Source organism: Peromyscus leucopus, chromosome 7 (genome assembly GCF_004664715.2).
Source record: "Peromyscus leucopus breed LL Stock chromosome 7, UCI_PerLeu_2.1, whole genome shotgun sequence".
Classification (NCBI taxonomy): Eukaryota; Metazoa; Chordata; class Mammalia; order Rodentia; family Cricetidae; genus Peromyscus; species Peromyscus leucopus.
The window spans coordinates 1,036,170-1,048,540 of NC_051069.1; the positions used below are offsets into that span (position 1 = coordinate 1,036,170).

General features: G+C 48.0%; 1 protein-coding gene across 1 annotated transcript in view; it reads left to right on the top strand.

Moving 5' to 3' along the window:
* Nucleotides 1-12,041, top strand: part of Cgnl1 (cingulin like 1) — a 149,387-nt gene extending 137,346 nt beyond the window's left edge. Inside the window, exons 15-19 of the mRNA XM_028865572.1 lie at nt 5,751-5,834; nt 6,581-6,705; nt 7,567-7,675; nt 7,896-8,059; nt 9,199-12,041. Of these exons, the coding sequence (XP_028721405.1) occupies nt 5,751-5,834; nt 6,581-6,705; nt 7,567-7,675; nt 7,896-8,059; nt 9,199-9,331 (615 nt within the window). The 3' untranslated portion in view covers nt 9,332-12,041. The remainder of the gene's footprint in view (nt 1-5,750; nt 5,835-6,580; nt 6,706-7,566; nt 7,676-7,895; nt 8,060-9,198) is intronic.
* The last annotated feature ends 330 nt before the right edge of the window (nt 12,042-12,371 follow it).

The window sequence follows — 12,371 nt, forward strand, 5'->3', positions numbered from 1 at the left end:
TATGGCTTCCCCTAGGAGGCACACCTGTCACCCTGTGTCCAGAGCAGCTGTGAGCCTGCATTCATTACCCGGCAGTCATAGGAGTAAACCCAGGGCCTTTCCCTAGCATGTGACTCTCGAGGGCTCTGGGGTAAGAGGAAGGAATGGCCAGTGTTCTCTGCTTGCCCCTGTGGTATTGGCATTTTTACTTTGCTCTGTACAAGGACGGCCTAAGGGAACTAGACTTGAGTGTTTTGTTTTTGGTCTTCTTAATATTTGAATACCTTTAGAGGGCACATTGTGGTCACTTGACACACGTGTACAAGTGGGTTATTTTCTAGTTAAGGCAATAAGTACTACCATCTCTTCAACAACTAATTTTTAATGCAATACTACTTATTCTTTGAGAATTTTATGCATGCATACATTATTTCACCCCCACACTTCCTCCTAACTTTATAGTTTAATTTTATTTATTCTGAGAAAATTGCATACAGTATATTTTGATAATATTCATTCCTCTTCCTTAACTCTTCCCAGATCTCCCCCACATCCTTACCCCACCCAACTTAGTGTTCTCTCTCTCTTTGGTTCCTCTGTGTAGCTTTGGCTGTCCTGGAACTAGCTCTGTAGACCAGGCTGGCCTCAACTCTCAGAGATCTGCCTTTGCCTCCTGAGTGCTGGGATTAAAGTCGTCTGCTACCACTGCCCAGCCAATGATGTTCTCTCTTTTAAAAGTAGTGTTGGCCAGCTACTCCTGGGCATTGGGCCTTCTCTGGTGTGTGGTCAGTATACCAGTTATCATGCCATTGAAGAAAACTGACTCTCCCCCAGCCAGCAGCAATTAAATGTCAGTAACAGCTCCTCAGCTAGGGTGGGATTTTATGCCTACTTCCACTCATGTATGCTGGGATTTTATCTGAGCTTGTGGAGGTCTTTTTTTTTTCTTCTTCTTCTTCTTCTCCCGAGACAAGGTTTCTCTGTGTAGTTTTGGTGCCTGTCCTGGATCTTGCTCTGTAGACCAGGCTGGCCTTGAACTCACAGAGATCCGTCTGCCTCTGCCCTGAGTGCTGGCATTAAAGGTGTGCACCACCACCACCACCACCACCGCCCGGCTTGTGGAGGTCTTATACATGCTGTCTCAGTCTCTGTGAGTCCGTGTGTGCATCTGCCCTGTTGTGTCTGAAAAACACAATTTTCTTGAAGTTATCGACCACCTCTGGTTCTTACAATCAATCGTTCTATCTTCCTCTTCCACATAGATCCCTGGGCTTTGAGAAGAGGGGTGTGCTATATCCCATTTAGGGCTGGGCATTCCGAAGTCTTGTGTTCTGTGTGCACTGGCCAGTTGTGGGTTTGTGTGTGAAGTACCCCCTTTTTATTCATACCCTATTGAGTCCGATTAGTGCTGCCCTTGTATGCATGGGTGTGTGGTCAACCTACCAGGGACTATAAACCCCCAAAGCAAACCAATGTTCCTTCCCCAGAGCGGTCACCACAGGAGGCATCAGTCATTTCTGTGTGTTGGGAACTTTGTATTTACCTAGTCATTTTAAAATGCACCATTTTTTTATGTTTTGGTTTCTTTGAGATGCTCTTGCCATGGAGCCATCTCCAGCCCCAGTTTAGATTTCCTAGTTCTTCTTGATTCAGTTTTTATGTGTTTAAGAATTCTAGGTTTAAGCCGGGCGTGGTGGCGCACGCCTTTAATCCCAGCACTCGGGAGGCAGAGGCAGGCGGATCTCTGTGAGTTCGAGGCTAGCCTGGGCTACCAAGTGAGCTCCAGGAAAGGCACAAAGCTACACAGAGAAACCCTGTCTCGAAAAAACCAAAAAAAAAAAAAAAAAAAAAAAAAAGAATTCTAGGTTTTCCAGCCGGGCGGTGGTGGCGCACGCCTTTAATCCCAGCACTCGGGAGGCAGAGCCAGGCGGATCTCTGTGAGTTCGAGGCCAGCCTGGGCTACCAAGTGAGCTCCAGGAAAGGTGCAAAGCTACACAGAGAAACCCTGTCTCGAAACCCCCCCCCCAAAAAAAAAAAGAATTCTAGGTTTTCCAATGTTTTAGTATATAATTATTCATAATGAGCTACGATCATTTATATTTGTGATATGTTTCTTTTTTCATATCTGATTTATTTGAGTCATCTCTGTTTCTCGGTTAACCTAGTTAAGCTTTGTCAATTCTATTCTTTCTTAAGACTTATTTTATGTGTATGAGTGTTTGCCTGTATATTAGTCCACAGAGGCATCAGATCCACCGGCACAGGAGTTAACAGACAATTGTGAGCTGCTGTGTGGGTGCTGGGAACCGAACCCAAGTCCTCTACAAGAGCAGTCAGTGCTCTTAACTGCTGAGCCATCTCTCTAGCCTTGTGGATTTGTCAGTTAAAATTATTGGCCATTTGTATTATATTTATTTATTGTGGGTGCCATGGCATGTGTGTGGAAGTCAGTTCACTCCTTCCGCCATGTGGGTCCAGACACTGACCCTGTCAGGACTGATGGCAATTCCTCCATGCGGGTCCAGACAGACACTGACCCTGTCAGGACTGATGGCAATCCCTCCATGCGGGTCCAGACAGACACTGACCCTGTCAGGACTGATGGCAATCCCTTCACCTGCTGAGTCATCTCACAGGTTTGTCATTTTATTTCTGATCTTATTTTCCTCCGGCTAACTTAGGGTTTGTTGTTGCTTTTCTGTCTTTGAGGTGCATTGTTAGGTAGATATCCAGTTTATTTAAAGATCGTATTTGTGTTCAGGTGCCCAGAGGCTAGAGGAGAGCATCAGATCCCCTGGAGCTGGAGTTGCAAGGGGTTGTGGACCACCTGACATGGGTGCTCCCAAGTCCTAACGACCGATCAGCCTCCCTCTCCAGCCCCATTGTTTGTTTGGTTTTTCAGACAGGATCTTATGTAGCTCAGGCTAATCATGGCCTTCAACTCCCAACTTTCCTACCTCCACCTCCCAGTGCTGGGACGGCCTGTGCACCCCACCCAGGTTATGATCTATTTTCATGTATACGTCTATTGCTATCAACTCACCTTCAGTGCTGCATTAGCCCACAGATTTTGGGTTGGCTCATATTCATTTGTAAAACTTTAGAAATTTTCTTTTCAGTTACCATGGGTTGTTTAGGAGTGTGTTATCTACTTTCTTTGTGTTTGTATACTTTCTATTCTCTTTTTCGGCTTATAATTTCATTCCATTATCATCTGTCTTAGCTTAGGGCTTTATTGCTGTGAAGAGACATCATGACCATGGCAACTCTTACAAAGGAAAACATTTGATTGGAGCTGGCTTACAGTTCAGAGGTTTAGTCCATTATCATCATGGCAGGAAGCATGGCAGCATGCAGGTAGACATGGTGCTAGAGAGGTATCTGAGAGTTCTACATCTGGATCAGCAGGAAGAGAGTATGCTACTAGGCCTTTTGAAACACCAAAGCCCACCCCTAGTGACACACTTCCTCCAACAAGGCCACAATTCCCAATAGTGCTACTCCCTAAGAGGACACATAATATAACTTCAAAACTTTCAGTCCCTTGGGATCTCATATATGGGCTAATGTGAGTTACTGTTACCCTAGAGCGGGTGGCTCTCAAATCAGGTATTTACACTATGATTCATAACAGTAGCAAAATTACAGTTATGAAGTAGCAACAAAATTTTATGGTTGGGGGTCACTACAACACAAGGAACTGTATTGAGAACCACTGCCCTAGAGGGTGTCCCATATGGTGATACGAATATATATTCTGTGACTGCTGATGAAATGCTAAGTGTCCATGGGGTTCTGTCTTAGTTAGGGTTTCTATAGAGCTGTAGTAACTCTCATAAAGGAAAATTGTGGTGGCTCGCTTATAGTTCGGAGGTTTAGACCATTATTGTCATGGTAGGACATGGGGGCATATAGGTAGACATGGTGCTGGAGAAGGCACTGAGAATCCTTACATCTTGATTTGAAGGCAACAGGAAGTGAACCGAGACACTGGGCATGGCTTGAGCATATATGAGACCTCAAAGCCTGCCCTCATAGTGACATACTTCCTCCAACAAAGCCACACTTTCTAATAGTGCCACTCCCTATGAGCTTATGGGGCCCAGTTACATTCCAACTACCACAGGGTCCTTCTCTATGTAGTACAGCTCAACTCAGGTGTTTGTTGGTTTACTCTCTGGATGATCTGTTTGTTGAATTCCTACTACTTTTGTCTCTTTAGAACATTTAAAATCTGCTTCCTGTATTAAATGGATAAACTAATGAGTTTCATGACACTTCATACATGTAGATGCTTTGATCATCTGCAATCTCCTATTATATCTAGCCCCACGTTGTTCTTCCTCTACCCTCAAATCCTTCTACTTTCATGTTTTCTATAATTATTAAGTGTATACATACATGAGTCCATTTAATGTTGCATGGATGTGTATATTTTTAGGGCTGGCCACTTGGTTGCTTCATGTTTAATTGCATGATAAATCTCATCTTAGCTCTTTATTCAATATCCCTCTACTAGTGAAGTCAGTTTCTTGTAGGCAGCGTATAGTTGGGATTTTATTTCTTTCTCCATTTGGCTAATCTTTTGATTGGTGAATTTATCATATTCACATTTGAGGCTGTTATTGATAAATATACATTCCCATCTGTCAACTACATTCTGCTTATTTTATATGTATTTGTTCTTTCCTACCTATTATTTTTTGTGATTTTTCTCATCTGTGTATGTTAGATTCCCCTTTTCTTTTGCATATCTGTTCTTCTACTGGGTTTTATAGATGTTTTCAGGATGATAGTTATCTTTTCATTTCTAGTGTTGGCCTCCTTGAATATTTCTTGTAGGGCTGATCTGGTTCTGATGAATTCTGTTTCTGCTTATCTGGGAAATACTTTTACTTTCAGTTATTAAGACTAACTTGTGGGTATAGTACTGGGTATCTATTATTCCTTTCAGTATTTTGACCATAGTCTCTAGCCTATAAGGTTTCTGTTGAGAAATCTGCTTTTAAGGTTAGTGGACCCTCACTTACAGGTGACTTGGCACTTTCTTCTAGCTACTTTTATGATTCTGTCCTTGTCCTATGCTTGTGACATGCTGACTGTAATAACCCTGGTGATGTGTTTTGAGTGAATCTAGTTGGGATACTTTGAGCATCTTGAATCTCTTCAGACTGGGAAATCTGGGGCTATATTCTGTGAAATAGGTTTGTTTGTGGTGGTCTAGCCTGTGGTTGATGTCTTCTTCTTTCATGTCAGCAGTGTCTCTGTGCTGTGGTAAATTTCAGTGGTTCCTGGGGGTAGCTACAAGACTGTGCAGCACACACGGACTTGCAGAGCTGCTCAGAGGCAAGCCCTCATGGAGATGGGGCTTGAGCAGCTGCCATTCTGTGGTACAGATAAAGGAAAGGACTGTCCCTACATTCCTCAGATCAGGCAGAGCTGACAAATCTTGTGCCACTAGAAGCCCTGGTTCCTGAGTCATAGGACATGGAGACCCCATTGGTCTGTATCCCTGGGACCCACAAGACAAATATGGAAAGAGAGCAATTCAGTATATAGTAGCAGGTTTGGCTACAGTGACTATTGTTATTTTTAGTTAACTATTATTACAATCGTCAAGGGATCAAGAGTAACTAAGAAAATGATCATATACCCAAGAGCAAGCAGCACAGAGGGTACCTCTGCATAGGCTTCCCTCGTGAAAACCATGCCAGTACAAAGAACATGAGAACCAAGTTTTAATCCTGTGGTTTTTGCTCTGCTTGTTATAGATGGAGCAGATGAGGAGTGAGCTGCTTCAGGAGAAAGCTGCCAAGCAAGACTTAGAGTGTGACAAGATTTCCCTAGAGAGACAGGTGAGGACAGCCATTCTGTGAGTTCCTGCCTCCCACTCCTTCGGGCTGGGATTCCTGGTATTCTCCTATAGGAATGTGGTAGAGGCTTTCCCTACCCCAGGGTCAGTATGTGGGACATTGAGGTGAGGGATTGGATGAAGTTCATGTTCACCCCCAGCATCAGCCTTTCTTGGAGGTTGACTCTGAGGTTCTCTGCTGAAGGGCCAGGTCTTTCTCATGAATGGACAGAAGGCTCCAGTTCAGTGAGACTCCTAACTGACAAGGGGACTTGCTGAGATCCTGGCTCCAAGTAGGGTGCAACATTTAAGGAAGACTCAGCATCAAAAGATTTTTAACACAATATTTTAAATGACTGACAATAATCAGTGATGAGAAAGCCATTAACATGGGAGGACACAAGTCCAGCCTAAAGGGGATGGAAAGTAATCATACCATTAAAAAAGTGAAGAGCTGAGAAGGATCAATAAGACCAGTTCTTTCACACATTATTCATGTCAGTCTGTCATTGAGAAAACTGGTAAAGGGGATGCCCATCCCTCCATGCTCAGGAGTCTTGACACATGCCAGCCCTTTCATCCAGGCTCCTTTGACCCGTAAGACCTGAGTTCAAAGTGGTTTCCTGGTACAACCTCCAGGATTCCCCTGGTGCCTAGGCACTGACCAAATCCCTGACTCCACTCAGTATGCTTCTCTGCCTGAAAAGCATGCCCAACCGAGTCCCTCACAGGCCCCCTGTCTGATTCCAGAACAAAGACTTAAAAAGCCGGATTATCCACCTGGAAGGTTCCTACAGGTCCAGCAAAGAAGGCCTGGTGGTGCAGATGGAGGCCAGGATTGCAGAGCTGGAGGACCGACTAGAGAGCGAGGAGAGGTGAGACCAGCCTGGTGTGGGGTAGGGGGGCAGGCAGGCGCTGGTCATTCAGTAGGGCTGGCGGGTTGGGGGTGTGTGTGTCTCCTCCCATCCGTTCAGCCCCCCTGAAAGGTAGAGCCACGCCCAGCCTTACGGTCATTCCATTTCTCAGATGGAAACGGTGAGCTCCATCAAGGTAAGCCACAAGGTGGCCTGGCTGGGCACTGTGCCTGGGCTGAAATTTAGGAGTGGACTGCAGCTGGCTACTGTCTGTCTGCATCCTATTGAAGAAAGCGGGATGCATTGTAAGCTGTTGAGTTTGAGCCGGATTGGAGGCAGGGGACTGCTGTGGCCTTGAGGGCACGTGCATTCAAACGGAAGTTGCCAGCTACTTACTAGGAATGGGGCAGGTCCTTTCCCAGTGGGTAGGGAAGGTGTGGGACCCCGTCCCAACAAAATGATTTTTGGATAACAACATAGCCCCAGCACCTCAGTGAACTTGATCAGCCCCTCCCCAACCTTCCTTGAAGGTTCCCTGCATATATGTGCATAGTTTCAGTAAGATTTTTAGGTCTGGCTGGCATAGACCCCAACTACTGGTGGTCTGTGGTTCTTCACTTCAAAAGTTAAGCTCAGTAGTGGAAGAACCCAGGACACTTCTGAGTTCTGGTCTTGCCACCTTGGGAGAGTCTTGCCCTTCTTGGGGGCCCATTTCCCCTCCTGTGACACCAGCAGCCCTTTCTTTTCATATAGGCGCTTTTCTCTGACCCTGAGCAGGCCAGGCACCCGTGGCAGGGGAGTCCCATCTCCTTGCTGCAGCCTGGGCTTCCGGCGGAGTCGAGCATAAGAGGTGGTGTTCTGTTCTGCTTTCTCTACTCTCAGGGATCGGGCCAACCTGCAGCTCAACAACCGAAGGCTGGAGAGGAAGGTGAAGGAGCTGGTGATGCAGGTGGATGACGAGCATCTGTCACTGACTGACCAGAAAGACCAGGTAAGAGAGCCTCTGCCTCCTCTCAGCTGAGAGCCTGTGTCCCAGGCTGGGACAAGTGGAGCGAGCGTGCCTGGCTCCGCTCCTCCCACAGGATATTCCCACTTCTTCTGTGAGGCAGGGCGTCTGGGAGAGTAGCTAGGTCCCTGGCATCTCCCGCTCTGGCTTTTCCAGCTCAGCTGGACCTTCAGTCAACACTCAACCTCCACCTTTCCTCATGCAGCTGAGCCTGCGCCTGAAAGCCATGAAGCGCCAGGTGGAGGAGGCTGAAGAGGAGATCGACAGACTGGAGAGTTCCAAGAAGAAGCTGCAGAGGGAGCTGGAGGATCAGATAGGCGTGAACGAGCAGCTGCAGGGGCAGCTCAACTCCATGAAGAAGGGCTTGAGGTGGGTAAAGGCGGCGGCCCACCCAAGCCCACAGCCTTCCCCCGACAACGGCACAGTGCTTTCAGAGTGTTCTTACTCCTCCGGCCTCAAGACACGTTTCCACTGTTGTCCTGTGGGGTCATCCCATCCTTGAGGTGAAAGTGGCTGTGTCCGCCGAGTCACACGTCACCCCACGTGTTCAATAAGGCCTCACATAAGTCATCCTCACACCGGTGCTCAGCAGAACCCGAGGCACAGAGCAGGTCAGGGTATCCCGGCCACGGAGGAGCATCTCCTATCTGGCTGGAGAGTGAAGTTCTCATTTATACCCTTCTAAGAATGAGGCTCTTCTAAGCTGCTCTGAGGAAAACTGAAGGATGGGGCTAGAGGGGTGTTTTCCTACCCCAGGACCAATGTGGGGGATATTGTGGTGAGGGGTGAGCACAAGTTTATGCTCACTCAAAACACCGGCCTTTGGGGGGAAGCTGCCTATGCCTGGGGTTCTCTGCTGCTGATCCAGGTCACTCTCACAAGCTGACAGATGGCTCCAGCTCACGGAGAATCCTAGGACTGGGAACTGGCCGCAAGGTCGGCTGGAGGACGCCACAGTTAAGACAGACTCAGTGGGCAAAAGATAATGTTTTGCCCCACTGTTGAGACATTATTGTGTGAGGATAGGGCTCAGTTGGTAGAGTGCTTGTCTCCCATGCAGAAAGCCCTGGCTTCCAACCCTAGCAGCCCATAAGGTAGGTGTGCTGACACATGCCTGTGATCTCAGCCCTTAAGAGGCAGAGGTAAGAGGATCCAAACTTCAAGGCCACTCTTGGCTGCATGCTTAGCTTGAGGCCAACATGGGCTACATAAGACCCCAGTCTCAGAAATAAAGTGTGTGAGATTCATAGTGAATAAGCAGCACCCTGACCAGCCATATTGGAGTTAGGAAAAAGGGGAAATCAGTTACACTGTCCATGGCTCACCCATCAACACTGATCAGGGGTAGCAGACAGTTTACATCTGTTGCTAAGAAAAACATCTGGTGTTTTTCATGTATATGCATGCAGTGGGGTGGAGGTCAGGAGTCCGACAACCCTCTCCCCCACCTCCACCTCGGAGACAAGCCCTAGCCAGGGTCAAGAAACATGTCCTTTGTGCTTTTGCAGACTGAAGACGCTGCCTAGTAAAGTTCTGGATGACTCAGACGACGACGACCTCAGCAGTGATGGCGGAAGCCTCTATGAAGCGCCACTGAGCTACTCTTTCCCCAAAGACAGCACCATCACCAGCCAGATCTGAGTCCGCTTCCAGGCCTGCTGATCCTGACAGGGCTCTGCGGCCATCCAGAGCAGGAGGCACCAAGGGGGCTTTGTGAAAGGAGCCAGCCCCACCTCACCTTCCTCCCCAGGGCCTCCATGTGGCTGACTGACCTTGGATCCTAGCTAGGGAGCCATTGAAGTTTAAAAGGACCTACCTGGGACATTTTGGAAATGCAGCTAAGACGAGCCCTGTGTGCACCGCTGTCTGCCGTCACCCCTCCTCCTGCCCCGAGAAAGGTCCCCAAATGCCAGCTGTAATGAGCTAGCCACAGTAGGGATGGAATGGATAGACCGTACACATTTTAGACCAGACCTTTCTCAAGGACTGCTGCTGTTCTACTTTAGAAGGTTCCAGAGCCTTTGGAGTGTGGCCTCTTTGTAAAGTTCACACACTGATACGGATTAGCTTTTAAAATATGAAGGTACCCGATCTCAAGTATTAAAAAGCAGAGGCAAAACAGGGAAGAGTGAGGGCTACTCCGGAAATCAGAGGGGTCAGGCAGGGGAAGTTAGCACTGGGAATCGATACTTCGGTTGGATGGGAAAACCGCTCATTGATGGTGGTGGTGGTGGTGGGGGCCTTTACCTAGGGTCTGTGGCCTTGGTTGCTTCTTTTATCTCAACCATGCTAAGAACACTTCCCACTCCCCAGTTCCTTCCGAGCAGGTGGAATGGGGATACAGATGGGATTTTTAACAAGTGCTGTTTCTCTCAAAGGACAAGAGCCATGTTGTTGTGTCTCGTTGGCCCTTTTTCTCCACAGCAGGCCTCCAAGGGATGCTCACTCAGGCCTGGAATTGGAGGAGTAGGAGGGAGGGGCTGTGAGGCGAGGTTTATGGGCTTAGATGTAGGATGAGGTGGGAGGCAGGCAGTGAGTTCATAGAGAAAGGGATAAAGGGAGACATGGGTGTGGGGCTGGTGTAAGAAGAAATACTGAGAAGTTCCTGAAAGCTGGGGGATGTGCAAGGGTGGGTGGGGGGTGTTGAGTTGGAACTTGGAATGATGGGAAGAAAAGAATTGGGGGTGCTGGCCATCTGAAGGTCTTTTCCAGGAACGAGGTGACATGAATGATATCCTAGTGCAAGCATGTGATGCCAAGGTGGCCTTGGGAGGATGCTGGGCATCCCTGTCTATCTCCTGGCCTACCCATGTCACCCACCAATGAAAGACCCTTGTAAGTTGGCTATGTGTGTAAGGCAGAGGTGATAGACACTGAAGCAGGGTCCCCAAGCTTCCCAACCTGGGGACCAGCTTGCCATGACCCGCCCAGTGCAAGTCACAGAGTTCACCCAACCAGATTTAAGGTGAAGGGAGCTGAAGGATGAGCATTGACTACTAGAGATCTAAGCCCTGGTACACTTCATGAGGGTCACTGTCCCCTTGGACACAGCCTGGCATGGCCCTTGCCTGGTTCCTCACTGGGTATGGAGAGCTTTCTCCTTCCAGTCATTCCTCCATTTAACAAATATGTACCATCCGTCAGTGTGTGTCAGGCCCAGACCGTGGCACTGGAAGCATAGTGAGTGGAAGGAATAAAGTCTGTCGGACTGGGGCGTGGCTCCACTGGAAGAGTGCTTTCCTAGCATGCACACTGTCCTGTGTTTAATCATCAGCTCTGTAAACAAGGTCTGATGCCACATGCCCAACGCTCAGGAAGTGGAGGCAGGAGAATCGAGGTCAAGGTCGCCCTTGGATACATTCAGTCCCAAGTCAGCCTGGGATATAGGAGTCCAGAGGAGACCCTGTCTCCTGTAATCCAGGAGAGAGTGGCAGATAGATTGACTTACAGGCGGACCCCTCCATCCCCAGCCCTCTGTCCTCTTGGGAACTGGATAGCCTGCAGTTGCTTGGCTAGCTCCCCAGAACTCACGGGAATTCTGTGGCTCCTGGAATTTCCCCATGCCTGCCTTAGATACTTGCAGTAAGCCTAGAAATGCCACAGCCTGCTTACCCCAGAGACTCAGGTGAGAAATGTTGACATTGAGGAAGGGGTGTTTGCTTTCTGGTTTGACAAAGTCAGCCAACCCCCCATTACAGCCATTTCTGGTAGCCATGGGACTAGCTACATGAAGGAAAACAGCCCCTGGAAGGGGAACAGAGGCCACCACTGGAAACACTTACAGAGATACCCCCCCAAAACAGGGAGGCTGGACAGGGTCAAGCACATGTTTTCCTGTGTTGTACTGGAGTGGGCAGCAAGTGGGGTGTGTGACACTAGACAGATTCAGAGAGATGTCTGTAAGTCCCACGCTCCTCTCTTCCCTGTGGCCTTGACAGATGCATCCTGGGACAAGGTGAGGAATAGGGTCCCAGGTCCTTCTCAGCTTCACCCCGTGACCATTCCTCGGTTTTCTTATGTATACATGTTTTTCTGTTTATTGCTTTAAGAACTAATCCTGCTCAAGAGTATTTTCTTTAGCTAGCTTACAAATATTTTGTGTAAACACACGTTGCCAGATGCAATGCTGAGAAGACAATCACTGTATGGCTTTTATAATTTTTTTTCTGCTTCAGAGTGTCATTCCACCATGACAATTGGTATACCCTGTTGGTTTTTTTTTTTTTTCAGGAGGGTTTGGTTACTATGTGTTGTCATGGGGGAAGAGACACTTTTATCACAGCTACCTCCATGCGAGTGACTTCCTGGATAAAGCAATATTTCCTTTCAATAAACTGTCACCTGACCGGAATCATGGCTCTTGTATTTATTTTCTACCCCTTGGTTTCCATCCCTTGTTTGGATGTTGTGTGGCTCACTTGCTGTGTAAGCATGAGGCCCTGAGTTCGATTCCCAGAACCCACATGAAAAACACTAACGTAGCGGCACACACCTGTAATCCCTCAGGATGGAGGCTGGTGAACATGGGGGCTTGCTGGCCAGCCAGCTGAGCCGGATTAGTGAGTTACCAGCCAGAGAGAAACCACCATTGTGAATGCCGGGAACTACAGTGGTCCTCCAGAGCCACTTTGTGAGGCAGAAGAGTGTGGGGTGGTCAGCAGTGAATGTTGGTGAAACATTA